This window comes from Theileria parva (genome assembly GCF_000165365.1).
Source record: "Theileria parva strain Muguga chromosome 4 map unlocalized ctg_529, whole genome shotgun sequence".
Classification (NCBI taxonomy): Eukaryota; Apicomplexa; class Aconoidasida; order Piroplasmida; family Theileriidae; genus Theileria; species Theileria parva.
In genome coordinates, this window is record NW_876246.1 from 350,903 (window position 1) to 369,491 (window position 18,589).

The 18,589-nt window shown below is 32.9% G+C and overlaps 15 protein-coding genes across 15 annotated transcripts; 9 read left to right on the forward strand and 6 right to left on the reverse strand.

The window, feature by feature from the left end:
* Positions 1–49: 49 nt before the first annotated feature.
* TpMuguga_04g00188 (uncharacterized protein) lies at positions 50–738 on the forward strand. Its single transcript, XM_061305933.1, has one exon. The coding sequence runs from the start codon at positions 108–110 to the stop codon at positions 717–719; it is 612 nt and encodes a 203-aa protein (XP_061161101.1). The 5' UTR covers positions 50–107; the 3' UTR covers positions 720–738.
* Positions 739–1,180: 442 nt separating this feature from the next.
* Positions 1,181–1,997, forward strand: TpMuguga_04g00189 (uncharacterized protein). Its single transcript, XM_758731.2, has one exon. It carries the CDS (start codon positions 1,569–1,571, stop codon positions 1,911–1,913), a length of 345 nt encoding a protein of 114 aa, XP_763824.1. The 5' UTR covers positions 1,181–1,568; the 3' UTR covers positions 1,914–1,997.
* Positions 1,998–2,515: 518 nt separating this feature from the next.
* Positions 2,516–3,379, forward strand: TpMuguga_04g02180 (uncharacterized protein; the record flags this gene model as incomplete). Its single annotated transcript, XM_061306139.1, has 1 exon — positions 2,516–3,379. Exon 1 carries the CDS (start codon positions 2,738–2,740, stop codon positions 3,377–3,379), a length of 642 nt encoding a protein of 213 aa, XP_061161834.1. The 5' UTR covers positions 2,516–2,737.
* Positions 3,380–3,908: 529 nt separating this feature from the next.
* Positions 3,909–4,645, forward strand: TpMuguga_04g02350 (uncharacterized protein; the record flags this gene model as incomplete). The annotated part of the gene is made up of 1 exon (XM_758733.2): positions 3,909–4,645. Exon 1 carries the CDS (start codon positions 4,133–4,135, stop codon positions 4,643–4,645), a length of 513 nt encoding a protein of 170 aa, XP_763826.2. The 5' UTR covers positions 3,909–4,132.
* A 499-nt stretch (positions 4,646–5,144) lies between these two features.
* On the forward strand, positions 5,145–5,964 carry TpMuguga_04g00192 (uncharacterized protein). The gene has a single exon (XM_061305934.1). The coding sequence runs from the start codon at positions 5,385–5,387 to the stop codon at positions 5,907–5,909; it is 525 nt and encodes a 174-aa protein (XP_061161102.1). The 5' UTR covers positions 5,145–5,384; the 3' UTR covers positions 5,910–5,964.
* Positions 5,965–6,550: 586 nt separating this feature from the next.
* TpMuguga_04g00193 (SF-assemblin/beta giardin family protein) lies at positions 6,551–7,682 on the forward strand (the record flags this gene model as incomplete). Its single annotated transcript, XM_061305935.1, has 4 exons — positions 6,551–6,779; positions 6,810–7,057; positions 7,087–7,290; positions 7,326–7,682. 4 exons carry the CDS (start codon positions 6,551–6,553, stop codon positions 7,680–7,682), a joined length of 1,038 nt encoding a protein of 345 aa, XP_061161103.1.
* A 73-nt stretch (positions 7,683–7,755) lies between these two features.
* On the forward strand, positions 7,756–8,911 carry WDR83 (WD domain G-beta repeat protein; the record flags this gene model as incomplete). The annotated part of the gene is made up of 5 exons (XM_061305936.1): positions 7,756–7,801; positions 7,838–7,954; positions 7,991–8,125; positions 8,169–8,421; positions 8,452–8,911. 5 exons carry the CDS (start codon positions 7,756–7,758, stop codon positions 8,909–8,911), a joined length of 1,011 nt encoding a protein of 336 aa, XP_061161104.1.
* Positions 8,912–8,933: 22 nt separating this feature from the next.
* TpMuguga_04g00195 (Nucleosome assembly protein (NAP) family protein) lies at positions 8,934–9,828 on the reverse strand (the record flags this gene model as incomplete). The annotated part of the gene is made up of 3 exons (XM_061305937.1): positions 8,934–9,125; positions 9,160–9,207; positions 9,238–9,828. The coding sequence occupies 3 exons, from the start codon at positions 9,826–9,828 to the stop codon at positions 8,934–8,936; spliced, it is 831 nt and encodes a 276-aa protein (XP_061161105.1).
* TpMuguga_04g02065 (uncharacterized protein) lies at positions 9,801–11,068 on the reverse strand (the record flags this gene model as incomplete). The annotated part of the gene is made up of 2 exons (XM_061306125.1): positions 9,801–9,898; positions 10,003–11,068. 2 exons carry the CDS (start codon positions 11,066–11,068, stop codon positions 9,846–9,848), a joined length of 1,119 nt encoding a protein of 372 aa, XP_061161835.1. The 3' UTR covers positions 9,801–9,845.
* A 44-nt stretch (positions 11,069–11,112) lies between these two features.
* On the reverse strand, positions 11,113–12,754 carry TpMuguga_04g02230 (uncharacterized protein; the record flags this gene model as incomplete). Its single annotated transcript, XM_061306147.1, has 8 exons — positions 11,113–11,155; positions 11,221–11,334; positions 11,407–11,485; positions 11,514–11,666; positions 11,698–11,751; positions 11,785–12,303; positions 12,335–12,577; positions 12,628–12,754. 8 exons carry the CDS (start codon positions 12,752–12,754, stop codon positions 11,113–11,115), a joined length of 1,332 nt encoding a protein of 443 aa, XP_061161836.1.
* A 58-nt stretch (positions 12,755–12,812) lies between these two features.
* Positions 12,813–13,726, forward strand: Mettl13 (Methyltransferase domain protein; the record flags this gene model as incomplete). Its single annotated transcript, XM_758740.2, has 6 exons — positions 12,813–13,041; positions 13,076–13,180; positions 13,211–13,302; positions 13,333–13,394; positions 13,486–13,549; positions 13,580–13,726. 6 exons carry the CDS (start codon positions 12,813–12,815, stop codon positions 13,724–13,726), a joined length of 699 nt encoding a protein of 232 aa, XP_763833.2.
* Positions 13,727–13,814: 88 nt separating this feature from the next.
* TpMuguga_04g02565 (uncharacterized protein) lies at positions 13,815–14,603 on the forward strand (the record flags this gene model as incomplete). The annotated part of the gene is made up of 1 exon (XM_758741.2): positions 13,815–14,603. One exon carries the CDS (start codon positions 13,815–13,817, stop codon positions 14,595–14,597), a length of 783 nt encoding a protein of 260 aa, XP_763834.2. The 3' UTR covers positions 14,598–14,603.
* An 8-nt stretch (positions 14,604–14,611) lies between these two features.
* TpMuguga_04g00200 (hemolysin-III related family protein) lies at positions 14,612–15,376 on the reverse strand (the record flags this gene model as incomplete). The annotated part of the gene is made up of 3 exons (XM_061305938.1): positions 14,612–14,943; positions 14,975–15,082; positions 15,115–15,376. 3 exons carry the CDS (start codon positions 15,374–15,376, stop codon positions 14,612–14,614), a joined length of 702 nt encoding a protein of 233 aa, XP_061161106.1.
* Positions 15,377–15,628: 252 nt separating this feature from the next.
* Positions 15,629–16,675, reverse strand: TpMuguga_04g00201 (hemolysin-III related family protein; the record flags this gene model as incomplete). The annotated part of the gene is made up of 3 exons (XM_758743.2): positions 15,675–16,039; positions 16,069–16,176; positions 16,206–16,476. The coding sequence occupies 3 exons, from the start codon at positions 16,474–16,476 to the stop codon at positions 15,675–15,677; spliced, it is 744 nt and encodes a 247-aa protein (XP_763836.1).
* A 1,018-nt stretch (positions 16,676–17,693) lies between these two features.
* TpMuguga_04g02275 (hemolysin-III related family protein) lies at positions 17,694–18,442 on the reverse strand (the record flags this gene model as incomplete). The annotated part of the gene is made up of 3 exons (XM_061306152.1): positions 17,694–17,992; positions 18,022–18,129; positions 18,160–18,442. 3 exons carry the CDS (start codon positions 18,440–18,442, stop codon positions 17,694–17,696), a joined length of 690 nt encoding a protein of 229 aa, XP_061161837.1.
* Between the last annotated feature and the right edge of the window lie 147 nt (positions 18,443–18,589).

Consider the following 18,589-nt stretch of genomic DNA (forward strand, 5'->3'; position numbering starts at 1 on the left):
AATTTCCCCATATACATGAGCTACTTTTTTGCCGACGTTCTTTATTTGACCCAGGCCCTTAAAATGGCTATATAAAGCTGGTGGACATCAGGATTCTTAGTATTTATATGTTTGCTTTGTATGTATATGGTAAATTTGTAGGATGCGCTAAGCCTCGTGATTTGTTAGTCTTGAACATTAGCCCCTTGGCTGACCATTCTTGTTTTATCAAAGAATCATATAGATTCAGGGATGCGACATTTCACATATTTTACCCTGCCTACGCCTATAAGGTTCAATTACTTGTTTATAATGATCTAACACTTTGGGACTCGGAAGAAGAACAAAGCTCCGGCTTTTGTTACGCAATTGTAAATTATAGATATAAACACAGACCCTTTTTATTTTATCATGTGTCAAAGACACAAAACTACTGCTCTTTAAAAGGACTTTCAGTCAGATGTCCAGATTTGGAATATGAACTTAAAGATCCACATGAAAGACTAAAATTGGCATATAGTCAAAGCTTAAGTGTTGCATTAGATAGAGCATTGACAGAAAGAAACCAACGTTTTCTAGATAGTGTAAACGACTCAATTAGGGAAAGAGTTGATGCTATTGAAGAAAGTGTTACAAGAACTGTAAGAAACGATCCCACGAGGAATTTTCAATCGCAACCAATAAGAGCTCCTCCACTTCGACTATCGCATTTATCAAATGAAATTGTCATAAGATCCTAGTCAATAAACTATCCTTTCAACCTAACCTTTCAGATTTGGTTTTTAGTCACGAAAATTAATTTCTCAATTTTGTAATGGCTTTTACCCATTAGTAAATACATAATAGCTATAAGGGTACAATTATTAATATTAAGGTATATAACATAACAAGGTAATTATAATTAAAGTAAACCAGCCTAGTAGGTATATATATATATATCAATAAGTACTTGGTCTTAACTCTGAAAATATCTGTCGATAACATACTCAACGAATATACGTTTTTACATAAAGAGTCACTAAAAGTTTTATTCTCGACTATTTAGAAACAAATTCATAAGTTAGAATATGAGATAAAATATGGAGAGGGAGTAAATAATGTTGTAAATTGATGAGAAACTTTAAGGTTCAAGGATGAAATAAAGCAGAGAAATTACACTACTTATATTATAAATTTACAAATAAACAACTCAATTATTTGGATTTATTCCGTTAATAATTTCCCCATATATCTGTTATTTTTGATAATGTATCTTATTTAACCTAGGCCATTAAAATGCCTATATAAAGGTGAAAGGAATCCACCTTAATATAGTTTGTTTATTAGGTTTTTTCATAAATCCTGGAATTGCAGGAAGTACGGATTTTAGCAATTTAGCTGTCCTGAAACTTGACCCCTTAGAACAAAATCCACGTTTTGTTAGAGAAAAACATAAACGCGAAAAAGCAGTTTTCTATGTATACTATCCTGTTTACACATGTAACGCTGAACAAGTTGTTTACAAAAATGAAATATTATGGTCTTGGGACAGGGATAGAAATACCTACTTCTGTTATGCCATAGTTAACTACCATCTTAAGTGTTCATCTATGTTAGTTCCTAATATCATCAATCTTGCCCTATCTGTTTCCTTAAATGGTAATCCTTCTAAATGTCCTGATTTAAATGAAAAACTTAATGAAACTTATCAAAATCTGAGGTCTTCCGGCTTAATTTATCAAGGAATTGAAGAAGAACTTGAAGATCATATAAAAAATTTATCTAAAAGAATAAGGCGTCACCTTACCTCCATGAGTAACAGAGTTTCAGAGAAATTAAACACCAATTCTACGTCAAGTAGATCTAGATTTATTCCACCACCAATTCCTGAACGACCTCAATCCCATACTCATGAACAATCGCAATCAAATGCTCCAGTAACAACAACTGCCTAAGTTAATAACGAATGAACTCGCACATAATTTATTCAACATATTTATTTTAATTGGGTTGTTAAAATTAATGTAAATTTTAAACTACATATATATGTTTATGTTAAACATTTTTACAATGCATTTTCGTCATTCCAAACAACAACCATAAGGTACATACCCAAGTATTAATTATTATTAGAATACAAATATGAGAATGAAATCCCTAATACTATAAATCAAAAAAATAATTGCAAAATAAATGACATTTTAATACATTTAATAGAAGAAAAAATTCATAAACTTTGGATATAGAATAATTCCACTCTACCAAATTCTATAATAAAGATTTCCCTCCACAAAAGTTCGGAATAAGCCCATTGTTTATTTATCTGACCAAAAACAACTAAAAGAACTTGTAAAATTATACGAGGATACTACGGATATACCAGAAGAAATCAGTTAGTATTATAGGATATTATACCTGAATATTTGAGAGAATTTCCATCAAAACCCACCAAATAACATTCCGCATGAGATGGACTACGTAAAAGAATTGTCAGTTATAAGGATTATCTCCTAATTAACTCTACCTGATTACTGTTCAGTTAAGCAAGGTAATTAAATAACAAAGGTATTCTATATCATTCCCACCGACAATTCACTTATCTGAGATCTCATTACCTATTGCAATTTCAGATTTAATTTCCCCATATATATCCCTTGGTTTTTTAGCGTTCCTCTCCACCGTAACAGCCCATTAGAATTCTTATACAAAGGTGGTGGGCATCCACCTCAATATAACTTGTATATTAATTATCCTTCTATTTTTTAATTTAGGAAGGTCCATGAAATTTAACAATTTAGGAGTCCTGAATGTTCATCCTAGAGCAAAAAATCCACATTTTATTAAAGAACTCCATCATTATAATGATGTAGTCTTTTTTGTATATTATCCTGTCTACACTTTTAAAGTGGCGCTTGTTGTTTATAACGATCAGTTTATTTGGGACTGGGATTCTTCACCAGGTGAAAGTTTTTGTTATATTATAGTTACCTATAGATATAACAACGAAAACTTATTATTCACCAACGTTATTCTCTTGTCCAGTTTTGATAATGATCGTCAAAATGTACTTCGATGTCCCGATTTGAATGACAAGCTTAAAGTGTCTTATGATCGTTTAAAGACTGGCTATGAACGCTTTCAAGGAATATTAAGAGGCCAGAGCCCTATGGACTTTATTTCCCAACTACTAGGAATTACTTCAGGAACAGATGACCAAACACAAACACCAGAAGAATCAAATCCTGACACAGAGGTTTCAACGCCAGTTGATCAACATACAACCAGGGTTCCTGAAACATTACAACCTGAAACAGAGGTTTCAGCTTCAGAGGATCGACACTCAACACCATCAAATTCTGAGGAAGAGTTTTCATCGATTGATGAAAATTCATCCGAAATTCAAAGTGTAATATATCCTTAACACAAATACACAACATTACAATGCTGTATCAACGCCTTAAAAATAATATACTCTAAAACATACACATAACATTAAATGCTACTACTATTGTTAATAAGTATTACCTATTCATATATAGTTCTAAACTAAGATGAATACTACATGAAAATAAACAATCCATAAAATAAAGAATGAATGAACTAGTATGCGTATGAAGAACTAAGAAAACGGTAAAACAAGGACAAAAACACATGCATTTATAATATTTCTAGATTGTTTTCATAAATAAGTCTTGTGAATTAGGTTTATAAATACTTAGCAAATCAAAAGAAAACCCTAAGTTAGCAATGAGATAGATTAAGGGGGACATAAGAATGATGCAGTAAATCGATAGTCAACTTTAAGGTTCTGATCCCAAATAACGGCAACGATTTTTAATTGAATCTATGATAAAATCATCGTACATTCAAGTGGATTTTTTATCCTAATTTCAGTTTTATTTCCCCATATATAGGTTTCAGTTTTTGTAGTATTGCTATGTAGTATAACACGTGTTATTAAAATGCATATATAAAAGTGGCACGAATCCAACGTAGTATATTTTGTATATTAATTATCCTATTTTTTAACTTTTGTAGGTCGACAAAAATTGACAATTTAGAGGTACTGAATATTCATCCCACAGCAGTAAATCCAAATTTTATCAAAGAAGAGCATAAATATGAAGACGCACTTTTCTATGTATATTATCCCGTCTATACTTTTCGAATATCAATGATTGTTTATACCAATGAAATTATTTGGAATTGGAATCAGAATGCAAATAAAAATTTTTGTTGCATAATAGTTAACTACCGTTATAAAAACACAGATGCATTATTCACTAATCTCGTTCTTGTTTCTAGGAATGATTATCATGGACAAAATGTGTCTAAATGCCCAGAATTGGAAGCCGAATTTCCATCCTGTTATAGTCGTTTAAAGACTGCCCATGAACGTATTGAGAGAATGATGCAAGAAGAACAGAGACGTTTAGACGAATTTTCCCAAATACTAGATAGCTTTTTAGGAACAGATGGCCAAACAACACAAACAGTTACAGAATGGTCCCAGTCAGAAACAGAGGTTTCAACCTCAGAAGAACAACAAACATCAGAAGTTTCAAATCTTGACACAGAGGTTTCAACGCCAGTTGATCAACAAACATCAGAAGTATCAAATTCTGAGGAAGAGTTTCCATCTATTGTTGGAAATTCATCCGAAATTCAAAGTGTAATATATCCTTAACACAAATACACAACATTACAATACTATATCAACACCTTAAAAATAATATACTCTAAAAGATACATGTGTTATCAAAATATATATTATAATTATTGCGGTTAGGTTAGTACCTGGTAAAAACCAGAAACTGATATAAATCAAAAGTAAACAAGAAATATCCTTATTAAGAAATATAAAGAAAAACTCAAAAGTATGTGTATGATAAAGGATAAATAGAGGTTGAACTCAAGCATTGAAATGTTTCCTAAAATAATATCAATTGAATTATACTCTCAAAAAGAACGTCGTTATTAGGTCCATAATCATTAAATCAAAAAAATCATAAATTAGAAAATGAAAAAAAAATATAAAAAGCATAGGAATAATGAGTAAATCAATTTTAAATCTCAAACTTTTTCTACAGAAATAAAGGTAAAGATTTTTAATTGAATTTATGATAAAATTATCGTACATTTAAGTGGATTATATATCCTTATTTCAGTTTTATTTCCCCATATGTAAGTTCTTGTTCTCGGTATGTTCTTTATTTGAGATACTCTTACATAATGGGCACTTGAAGGTGGCAAGTATCAAAAGTTTTAAGGCGTTTGTAACCATTTCTCTCCTATTTTCTAACCTCGCTGGCTGCAGAATCTACAACAGCCCACTGGTTCTGAATGTCAGTCCTGACTCTGACCATTCATATTTTATCGTAGAAAAACATAAGTATGAGGACGCAGATTTTTGGGTATACTATCCTATGTACTTTTTTCCTGTAGAAACGGTTGTTTATGATGCGCAAGTGCTTTGGGACCGGGAAGAAGACCAAAATGCTAGTTTTTGCTACGCAATTTTAAATTATAAATATAAACGGAACGATGTGTTATTTTCCTACGTCGTTAAGGTTACTCAATCCCATATAGATTTTGATAAATTCCCCTGCCCAAATCTGGAAGGAGAAATTGCAAATTGTTACAAACGTTTAAACTTTATTCATCAAAACCATGAAACACTTTTACAGCAAAGACTCGAAGCAGGTCAGCCGGTGGACTCTTTTACAACTGACGATCGACTAGAGGTAATGCGTATCTCTCCATCATCACGAATAGAACCAGTGGTTGAAACTGGCGAAACAACTGTTTCTATAGAAGAGAATAATTTATCGCATCCAGTAGCAAATAATGAACAATCGCAATTAGAAACGGATGAACCTACACAGTTAGATGATGAGCGTGAGACACATAATATACACAGTCAGCTTATACTGAATGGACTATATCCATAAAAAGTACGCATAGTTGTGAAATTGACACTTTAAATGTAATCTATTTCTTAAATTACACACATAGACATAATAACAAGTTGATTTACTTTTAAATATATTCAAAATATAGCGATTTATTATATTTTAAGCTTATTAAGATGACAGTAAACTTGAAGGAGGATTCGGAAGTTCTATATTTGTAAATTTATTCTTTAAAAGAAGGTAAATATTTATTTTGTAACTAGTTTAGAAAGACTTAGTATCGAATAATGAGAAATAATGAGAAAATTCCGGAATCAAATCCTCGGGTTACACCATAATAAATAATATCCTAATGACAATGCACTTGACTATATTTGGAAGAACATGTATAAATTAAATGAGAGATGTTCTAAAAATATTGAATATTTAATATACATGATATTTGAGATAAAAATGGGTTAAAATAAGATTATTTCATGTTCCTGTTAACACCTCTCAAATCCTAATTACGAATTTTAATTTTGTATACTTGTAAAATATTCTGAATTTTGTGTTTTATATATTGCTTCACCTCTACACACTATGAGATGTGTCTGTTTTGTTCGTGAGGACGTAAATCAAAGTTTAAAACAACTATTCTTTATACACATTTTAATCTTGCACATAATATTTAATTTAAAATGACGGAAGTCCTTAAAAATTCCGGTTCTGATTTGGTAGTATCGCAAAATAACGAAGAATTTGCAGACATGCAATCGAAGCAAAAAAACTGTAATTTGGTTGATTTGAAGGACGATCTCCTGATTAAAAAACTAATGAAACACTCTAGAACAGTAGGTTCATCATTTTTTTCATTTTCTGGATCTGTTGATGGTTCTATGAAATCAGATGAAAAATCGCCATATCCAGGTACACAGCTCCAATTTAATAGATTTTTAGTGGTTAATGAACTGCTTGAAAAACCAGAAACTTATGACCCTAGGTTTAACACTGGGACTAGGTCTAAACTGTTGATACTAAACGACAAACTGCTTGGTTTTGAACGCCAAATGGAAATACAGTCTAGGCAGAGGAGGCAGCTGGAAGAATCAAGGCTATTAAATATAAATGAATCGTTGAATAAATTACAGAATGCTATTACGCTGGAATCTAAAAGGCGAATGGAGACGATTAAAGCCCTTCATGGAGTGAGTTTAGATAAAAATATCTTTTTCAGATTTTCGAAAGCCAAATTAATTCTGTACAAAACAAGGTGGAAAACCTGTTTATGCAGAAGCTAGACCAGCTGGATAGCGTCATTCAGTCTTTGTCAGACAGAATTGACAACATCCAAACCTACGTTAACGAGAACGAGTCTAAATTTTCAACTACAATAGAGTCCAATTGCATACTTCTGGAAAAAACACTATCAAATCTTCAGGTACCTAATCCTATTAGGTCAAAATATCTATTTAGAAATGTTTTGAGGAGGAAAAACTCTCCAGGCAAGAGCGGGAGGAGCAAATATTGAAGAGTCTTTCTGAAATTGAGCTCAAAACAGACTCCTCAATAAATGAGGAGTTGGAAAAGATCAATTCTGCCTATCATAACTTGAAGAATGAACTTTCAGATTTGAAGAAGTTTAAACAGGAATCTGACAAGAAGCTGAAATCCAAAATTCTGGATGAATTCTCGAGTATAAACAACGGATTAGTGATGGAATCGAGGGCCAGAGAAGAGTCCGACAACGACATTGTGGAGGCACTACATAGTTATGCAAAAATTCTAAATGACTATTCTAACCTCAGTCCATCTCAATTCAAAGTTAACTAATTTTAATCTGTAACATATTTTTTGTTTTTATATACTTGAATTTTATTTCATACATTTCTTTTCACAAAATGTAATGAATATCTCTCTCACATTACTAGGCTCATTAAACGAACACAAAGGTTTGATTCACACTGATTTTAGTTTAAATAATTTAGGATGTATCAATAGTATTAAATTCGACTCCACTGGAGTCTATTGTATGACTGCTGGGAACGACAGGACAGTTCGATTATGGAATCCATCTAAAAAGTTACACATAAAGAAGTTTTTCGGTATTTTGTAAACTTTATTAAAGAACTTTTTATTAGGCCCTCACAATTACGAGGTTAACGACGTGTGCCTTAGGGAAGATAACAAAAACTTTGTATCAGTTGGCGCTGAACACTCTGCCTTTCTCTGGGACACTCTGGAGGCCAAGATCATAAGGAAGTATAACCATGGGGGTAAGAACTAAATTAAACTCTATTTGCTTATCATTTCTTTTAGGGAAGATTTGTTGTTGTAACTATGTTTGGAGAAATGACCTTCTTGTAACTGGTAGTGAGGATAAGATGGTAAAGGTTTGGGATAACAGGTCGAAAAACCCAGTCCAGACTTTTCCAGACGCCAAGGATACGATATCATGTGTAGATGAACGGAATTCTACTATTTCGGCCTCATCTATGGATGGTCATGTTCGTCATTACGATCTTCGTAAAGGCGTTTTGAAGGATGATGTTTTCACTCATTCAGTAATTTCGTATGTTTTATTCTTAACAATTTCTCTTAGGTTTTCAATGTTCACTGGAGTACCAGATTGTTATATTTTAGCCTCTCTTGATGACACGATAAAACTGGTTGATAACGGCACTGTTCTGGCATCTTACAGGGGCCAAACCTACGATAATTACAAGGTTAACTGTGTTTTTGACCCCTTTGAAAAGTTTATCATTTCCGGCTGTTCTTCTGGCGATATTTTATTCTGGCCCATTAATAACACTTCAGAATCCTGTGAAGTACTGGTAGAGTCGGCTCACAAGGGTGTCATCACCACCTTATCATTTTCAAATCCTGAGCTACTGAACTCCATGGGAAAGCTTAAAAAAGATGTGGAAAAAAATGTCCGTGAATTGGTTTTAAGGGAGGACAACCTACTAGTCTCTGGAGGTAGGGACGGTCACCTAAAAATTTGGAATTTGTCCTATAACTACCTATATTCTAGCATAATACATTTAGATATTGAACATTAAATGTATAGCAAATGTGATGATATTATTTTTGAAACAGCCAAGAGAATGGATATCTGGAGCCGGCCTTGGTACTACTATATTCCTCATCATCTGTGTCGGACTCTTGTTCTTTATCACCGGAAAGCTCTGACTGATACCTTAGCACGTACTTGAGAGGATTCCTTCTTATCTTATCCTTTATGCAAATTGCAAACTTCAAGTCCTCATACTCAATCTAATGGATAAAATATGGTAATTATAAAAAATACCAGAGTGTTAAAGAAGGAAAAGAACCCGAAATAAGAATCGTCAATGACCTAAATTAATAATTAACAGGGTACACATACTTCTGAAGTCCAGTAAATCTCGCTGGACTCTGAGGTTATGAGATTCCTATCAAAGTCAAAACTCCTCCACAGCTTTGAGTTTGAGAAATACGGGTTTTCGTTGAAATAGAACGTAACTTCAAAAGATTCAACAATTTCATTCGAGTCGAAAACCTCAACCCTGATATCGTTCAAGTATTCCAGAATGTCATAATCCTTCTCAGAGATCCATAAACGAGTTGTTTTACAGCCCAGAAGAGCATGTAACCAGAATTTTGGCCAACTCTTAGTGGCATGTTCAGGATTATCGACATTGATGATTTTATCGGGGGGGCTGGATTTTGTAAAGATGATATCAAACTCGCCCGTGGGCTCCCTCGACTTTAATCTTGGACCATTATCACAAATATCTGGCGGATTCTCATTATTTATGCTAGTTTTATTAGATGATTTAGGATTATTTAAAATGTGTAACATATCATCGGAAATTAGGTTTAATTGGTCGTTATACCACTTATATAACTCAGACAATTTAGAGTTAAATTCCTCAGATAAATCAGAGCCTTTCAGCTGGAGTTTCTTCAAACTATCTATCACTACTGGATCTTGCATTTTGCAAACTAATTATTTTACATTCTGGCCTTATCTAGCCACACAGTACACATTCCGTTCATGATGGAGCCTAAGTATACATTTGCTTCAAAATTTCAGCATATTTAAAAATTTTAAACAAATTAACAAATACAAATAAATTTTTTAGATAAATAAAAATGAGAAAAAGCTAACCTCCAGAGAGAATAAGCCCTACATCTGGGTTAGGGTGTACATCGACGGAGGAGATTTTATGGTTATTTGTCCCAGGTTTCGACTGATATGACAAATTATCCACAATATTACCAGAACAGATGTCTAAAATAAAAGCTTTCGCAGAATTTCCGGTATTTAGGCTTGGAATCACCAAATTGTTGCCATACTGACAGATTCTCCTCCAATTCATGAACAGGATCTGATCCTCACTCATAAAGTCGAGATTAACGTCATTTACATAATTTTCATACATAATTTTCCTGAGATTCTTACACACAAAGCTTTCCTCGTCACATTCGTACTCGAATGTGCTGAGAACGCTTGTATCACCCACAGCAGCCATCTTTGATGTTTTGTCGTCCACAATCAGGTCCCAAACGCCCATTTCACCACAGCCTCCGTCAATAGTCTGGAGTGGAACGAGAGAATTGGAGTCCCAGACCCTGATATTCTCGTTGAACCCGCAAGTTATAATCCTTCCTGGGATATTCAGGCTCATTGAGGATAGAGGAGCTACATGTGCCCAGAGTGACACCAGGGGCTTATTCCAGGCCTTAAATTCCGCTGAATTTTCTTGGGAGCTATATTTATTATTGCTAGACATTAGCCTGAGGTCCCAGAGCCTCAGGAAGCCGTCTCCACCTCCGGTGTATATCATAAAATCGTATTCCGGAGAGGGATAAACACAAAATGTGCCTCCTATATATGTATCATGAATTGTTAGCAGATTGTTGTCCTTATTTAAGTGCTTTCCAACCATGTTTATGGCGCTTATTGTTACAAAACCGTCTGATGAGGACACGTATACGCATCTTCCTGAATTACTGAAGGAGAAGTCGCATAAATGTGGCAAATTCATGTCATTTTCCATGAAAATATTCTCCAAGTATTTGTGGTTTGAGCTTTTCTGTGCTTTCAGGTCCATCAACCTTATATATCCGGAGGAATCTACAGCGACAGCCAGGGAATCACTCCTTTGAGGCGAGAATCGGACCCTGGTCACACAACTATTCACATCTCCCTTAAAGCTATAATATGGAAACATAATATATACTAGTACACATTTTAAAAATATTAACTGATGTCAGATTACTGTACACTACTTTGTTCTCCACCACAGTCCGTTAGTGATCTGAAATAAAAAGTTTTTTAGGCAAAAAAATTTATAAATTTCTCTTATAAATACTAGGAACTTACTTTGACAATAAATTTACATACTTAAGCTCAACCTTGTTCAGTTCACGTTTTGACAGTTCTTCCAAGGAGTCCTTGATCAGATTATATTTATCTATATTTTGGACAAAACAGCACCTAAACAGCTTGTATATCAGCATACACACTTATGTATCAAGTAAAATACAAAATATGTCTTTAGAGTGATACCAGGCAACTTGAGTGATGACTTGAGTTGGTGATTCCTTCATGATAGGGATATATTTCCTCAAAAGATGATCCACAGTATCTGAACAAATGAAAATATTGAAGAATACCTTCTTTGTTAAAATTAGTTCTCTTTATGGCTTCAAATATTTGAGCGTGGGACATGGGATCAATGTAATCGTACTCCTGGACCCTGTTGAAGCACTCATTCATGAAGTCAGAATCGTTATATTTTAGCTTTGATAGACTCCACATAACATTTGCTAACGCCATTTATATTAAAAAACATCTTACCAAGCTCGCGTACCCTTATTGAGGGTAAATGTTTCCTTAAATTCTCAACAAGTTCTATATATACATAAAGTTATTAAAATTCCAAACCTCTTATAACTGAGTGGCTTCTAATGTTTAGTCTCGCCATTGAGTTCAGGCAATTGGCTAGGTTTTCATACTTCATCAGGTGTGAGAACTCAGAAATGTAGTCAAAAATTAATGAGAAAGCAGAGTGGTCCCTCACGTTAAATATCGATAAAACGTACAACACCAGTGGTATCAGGTGAGGCTCGAAATTCTCCTTATTTATATGCTTAACAAGTCCCAATAACTTTGGAAACAGCACCTCATCGAAAATGTTCAATTTGGCAAATGAATATAGAATTAAAACAGAATTTGTGGCAGAAATTTCTGTTATAATTCTATCAGTTAAGCACATTTTAGATACATTGTTCATGATGCTCTTAACCAGGTTAGAATCCACAGGAATCTTTCGGTTCTTGAGCAAAACCATAGTTTGAGAGATTGTTGCCAAGTCTATACTATTAGCTTCATCTATTCTTTCAAGAGCAATTGGTAAAACTTTATTATAAAAACTCGTTTCCTTCATTCCCATCTTGCATACGCCTGAAACAAACTATATAATTAAGTGAAATACTGTTAATTAATGGATATAAAAAGTAAACTGGCATCATATACGATCTTTTTAATGTAAAATTCGAAATTGTACTGGACCAATCAGGGTTCTTCTGGTCAGGAAACATCCCAGTTATGTTATAGGCTATTGTTCTCACTTCCGCAACCGTGAACTGATTTATCCCCCTAAGAAAGGAATCAACCGATTTTTTACATCTTTCGTAATCCAAACTCTTATTTTCAGAGTGTAACCTTGAACATTTCTCTGCACATACATGTAAGATAGAGTTAGGGATTAATAATATCTAATCTAACCTATAAATTTAGCGATATCTGCTGGAGTTTCAAGTTTTTTGTCAGCATTCACACTACCTTGCCGTACTATACAACCGATATTTCTGCGATAAATGAGGAAAATTGATGGAATCCGGAAAGAAAACATATCCGGAAATTCCTATCAAAAAATACATTTTAAATTTATATTAAAGAGAAACATAACAATGAATATGGTATGTTTAATATTTTTAAACTATTTTTTCAGTATTTTGACTCCAACTATTGGAACGCATACTATGACGGGTAAGAATGGTTCAGAATTAAATGTTACCAACAATTTTAGAGATGATGAAAATATCGAATGGTATGACTCATGGACTGAAATATCTAAGAACATTCCTTTGAAAATAAATCCTGATTCTAAAGTTCTACACATTGGTTGTGGTTCATCAAGTTCTACCTTTTACTTACACATTATTTACTTTAGCCCTCGGAATCGATTTATTTAATTCTGGGATTGAATCCGTTATCAATGCCGATTTTTCTGAATCCTGTATCAATTTGATGAGGGCAAAATATCCTCATCTCACCTGTAAAATTCTCTAATCACATTCCTGTTCAGATATTCTTCTTGATGCTCTTGATATTGGAAAAAATTTTTCTGAAAATTTCTTTGACCTCATTATAGACAAAGGGTGTTTGGATTCCATTCTGGTAATTATTCTTTATTTACATCTCGTTTAGTGCCATGAAAATTACCGGGAAAAGGTTCAAAAAGTTTTAGAAAACTTCTACACTTGTTTAAAGTTTATTTTCTATCTATTATCATCTAAATCTACAAAATATATGAAAACTTTTAACAAATTCATATATATTATGTATGTAATGGAATTTTAGAGATGAAGGATATTTAATAGTAATTTCTGGAGGGAATTCAGAGGAGAGACTCATGTACTTTAACGTATGTGTGTTCTAAAATCAATTTATTTAGACTGAGTTGTGGAAGGTTGAGGTTGTAAAGATGAGGAAGCAGGGCGTGGATTTGTTACGGAATTTTGAAAATGAGGAAGGTGTTGAGGAAATTCCAGATATAAACTATTTTTACACATACATATGTTTGAAAAGATCTTCGGATTAGATTAATAGCATGCGTGAATCAGTTATGTGTTAATAACACCAATGGTTCATGAAAATTTTTAATAAAAATTACATGTTAATATTTTAAAATGGTATCTTATTTACCAGGTAGGGAAAACTTCTGTAATGGGCAATCACACACACCTTGCCATAGAATTGTTCAAAATGATGAGGAAGGTTCCGAGATAGAGTTTGAGGGTTGGATTCAACTTGGTAATCCAGTTCGGGAGAGAAACCGGGGTTGTATTGGAAGTTGTCAAAGATCATGTTCGATGAATTCTCCAAACTTACATTTTTCACATAATGATAATAACTGTTGGTCCAATAATGATGCAATTAATGTTTTGTGGGAACACACTCCCAAAAGCGGCTGTAATCACTCATGTTCTCACAATTTAAACCCTTGTAATCCTGTTAGAAGGGTAGTTAGGTGTTCCGAGTGTTATGGAAAATTTAACGGATTTGACAAACAGCTTAGAAATGAAAATGAGATATATTATGTGAACAACAGGCAGAATGCTCCCTCTGTTCTCGTTCAGAAACCACAGACTGTTGTTGTTAGGAATAAATCCAGGCCTCCTATTGTCGTTCAACAGCCTCCTCCCAATGTTATTGTGAAAAATGATCCTCCTCAGCCCATTTATGTTCAGAACCCTCCTCCTAACATCACTGTTAAGAACTCTGAACCCACACCTTACAGAAATTATCCTTTTCAGAACGCCAGAATTGAGAGGGGAATACATGAAGAACCTTATATTAGGCAATCGACCTGCGGTATGAATAGAGGCAATCAAAACGCTACGTTTTCTCACAAGAGGAACCACTGCATATATCACTGCAAGCATCCTTGTTGTGCAAATTATAATATGTAATTTGAGATTTAAATTCATGTTAAATAGTACAAATCATGTTTTATCAGTCCCATCGATATTGCGTGAGCATAGAACAGGGTCACTGAGCCAATGGTGTACAGCAAATGTGAGAGTTCGATAAATTCAAAAACTCCAGGAATTAAATTAGGTTTTCCTGAAGAGTAGACCAACCCAGCACAGACAGCTACGATGTAAGTGAGTAAGAAGAGTGATGCTGGTACATACATATTGTTCTTTAGATAACTATACAGAAGAAAGTTGGTACAAGTCGTACCAACCCAGAATACAACTACTCTAAACCTTCTACTGGTTTCAATAAAGTCCATGAACAGGGATACGAAAGCACCTAGAATAAATTTTAAAATAGGGAATCTTACCAGCGAAGTTTAGTAACGTGTGAAACATCGATAATATAACATGTGTATCATTCTCTATGAAGTAAACAAATGAGGGTAGGAAATTAGTAACAATTTGCACGAAAATACCTAAATTTATTGATGAAATAACAATTACATACTTGCATAGTCGATTCTAGCATACAATGACCTATCTATAACTTTACATGAACTTCCGTGGTAAACAACACAAATCAAGGTACAAAGGTAGAAAGAAATAAAATAAGTTGAAAAAGTTAGTTTGGTTAATTTATCGGTTTTATTTTGGAATACTGTGTATGCGAGTAACGGCTGCAACAAGAAATTGACACTGTACACTCTTCCTCTAAGTATTGGTGCGTCCTTCCTTTTATTATACAGAAATTCTAAGTTAATCTTTAGCATTTATCTTACCAAAATTCTAATTTTCGAATCTACAAACAAAAACTCATTTTAAGAAATTGCAATTTGATTATGTTCAACATTCTCGGTTTAAATTGAGATGCTATACACTCAAATGATTTTTCCATTAAATATTATTAAATTAAAAAAACAATCTAAAATAACATATTTCTTTCTCTACAATATACACCCTTGTCGTGTCGTTACCACTTATGATAAATATTAAATTTCTACCAACACATATAATTAAAATATACAACAACTGATTAGATTAAATTTGAAAACTCACTAGTTCTTGAAATCAAGGCCATATGGGATGTATTTTAGACTGCAGAAACTTGTTGAACAGTTGAGCACCACCCCTTTTGAACAGCAAGAAGTTCGAAATGGATATGGTTATAAACCCTAATATACAAAACACGTGAAACAACTCGTGAAATTCGAATACACCCGGGACTAGGTTCGGAAACTTCGAACCGTAAACAACTGCTCCCATCATGTAGAAGACTCCCCCCAACACAAACAAGAGGAAAACTTGGGTGCTCTTCAGTGTGAACAGAATCTTATATGATACAAAGTAATATGGTACTGCTGCCAATACGTATACGATAGATCTAACGGGCTTTGAGGTATAGCAGAAGTTGAAAATCAATGATGAAAAGACTCCTAAAAATTTTACTTAAATTAAAAAATACCTGCGAAAAGGAGTATATAGTGGCAGACTGCTAGAACTACTGTGAAGTCGTCGTTCATAAACACAGCATACACTGGCAATCCGCTTCCACCAATCATCAGAAATATTCCTAAATCATTAAATTATAACACCACTTACCTGCATAGTCGATTTTCCTTAATATTGAGTATAGTTCTTGGTCCCACATTCTGCTGTGGAGTACGATGCTTGAGAGGTAATTGAAGGCTGCACATGCCAAGAATATGAAAAAGGATAGTTTATCCAAAACTATATCATACTTGATGAACAAGTATGATACGAAGGGGAACACTAGGAAAAAGACCATGTTTATCTTACCACGGAGGAGCGGAACCTTTTCCTTTCGTTTAGTCACGTGGACCTTGTCAATTATATCTTCGCGTTTTGACATTTTTAATTATTTATATGTGTTTATATGATCAAATAAGAATCACCCTTTAATTAACATTTTAAGTGAAAATTTTATAATTTGCACCGCAAATTTATATATAATACAAAAGAAATTATGGGTATAATACTTTGAAAACAACTTAAATTATTAGAATGAAAATTTACTAAATTTCTGAGTTTGATCTGAAACAAGAAATACGGACACTTACAGAAAACCAACTGCCACTATGGGGAAATAACTACAATATAACGGCGTTTTAATAATTTACATTTACTTTTACTACATTATTTTGCCTAAACCTTCAGAAACATTAGTTTAGTGTGTAGAATGACATAAAATTTCCGAAATTCAGCAATCTTAGGCCTTTGTATTTTAATGTACATAATTTTTAATATACAACTCTTTAAATTTATTTAACAATTATATTTATTAATTTCTAAATTTAATCTTATAATTTTTTTATCAGGTAGTAAAATATGTTTCTCATGAGCATAATCATTTTTTATTCCAAATTTAATTAACTTTTCATAATTATTTAAAATTTTAAAATTTTTTATACTTTTTAAATTCTAAATATTTCTAGAATTTCAAATGAATCCACTGATCTATTTCATGAAATAAATTAATTCTCAGGTATATGACCAATTTATTTAGAACGATACTTCGCCCAAAATATCTTACTAAAATATATGAAAATTCATGAAAATACAGAAATATATGGGAATATTCTTTAAACCCGTATGATTTTAAATATAGCTTATAAGATCCTTTAAAATTTTTATTATAAATAACAAATCTCCCCTAAATATTCACGGTTTGTATCATTTAACTAATACAATATAAAAAATAATTTCTAATATTGTCAATGGAATCTTCTAATTCTCATTAACGTTTCCAAAATTTATTACGTTATGGGATTTTTTGATTATAATTTACACATTTTTTATTTAATTTTTGTTAATTATTGAAGATTCTTTTTTCTATCAGGTTTCCTAGTGTTAATGGTGTTTTCTGGCGTATGATCTTTTAAAACTGGTTTAGTATTACGGAAATGAACGATTAACTAACAAACGAAGAGTTTATAACCAAATAACCGATATTTAATAAATATTTAATAAAAGCACGAATAATATATTAAAATTTTACGATATTTAAAATGTTTTGATTTGGATCTTTCCAAGGGTTTTAATTAAATGAGACCATAAATATTTAAATGCTTACATGACTCTTAAATTGCCACGCATTGAAAAGTAATTTGCTATAATCATCAGTAAGTGCATGAATTCATGATGTTCGAAGATTTTTGGGATGAGATTTGGGAACTTTGACCCGTAGCATATACCGCCTAGTAAGTAAAGGGAGGCTGAAAATAAAACATCCCATAAAATTAATAATTCCCTCGATTTATATAAAGCTACAGTTAGGTAATGGTTTGCAAAGCCAAAGGTAGTGAATGATATAACTCTGATCCACTTTGGCATCCCGCAAAAATCGTATATGAGACATTGAAAGACCACTGAAAAAATTGAGAAATTAAAAACTTACAGCAAAGGCCGATTCCCCAAATTCCCAAGGTATAAATAACCGCGAAATTGTTCTTTATAGTATGTAAATACACCGGGAAGTAGCATGTTAGAATGAACAAGTAAATGACTGAAAAACATATAAATTATGGTTACAAACCTGCATAATCAACTCTCTTGAATACGCTTCTTTGCTCGAGGTTCAAATCCCTATTATGATAAAATGCTGTTATCAAAGTATTGCAAAGTGAGGAGAAAAGGGATATGAACATTCCGAGTTTAAACCAAGTATGGGTATTTTTCCCATATACTTTAAAATATCCGTATAAAATCACTAAAAGGTTAAATATGTATACCCTCCCTCTAAGTAATGGGACCTTTTTCCTAGGAGATTCAAAACTAGAGAATTTCTTGTTCAACCACTCAGCACAATCATTTAACATTTTGAGAGTTATAGTACAAGATTGCGTTATTGAATCATACTGTACATTTTGCGTGCCAAGAAATTACATCTATTGAATCTGCTGTCTTCTTTGAGGGAAATTTCCGTTTGAATCTATGGGGGAGTAAAACTGTAAATATTCTCTCAA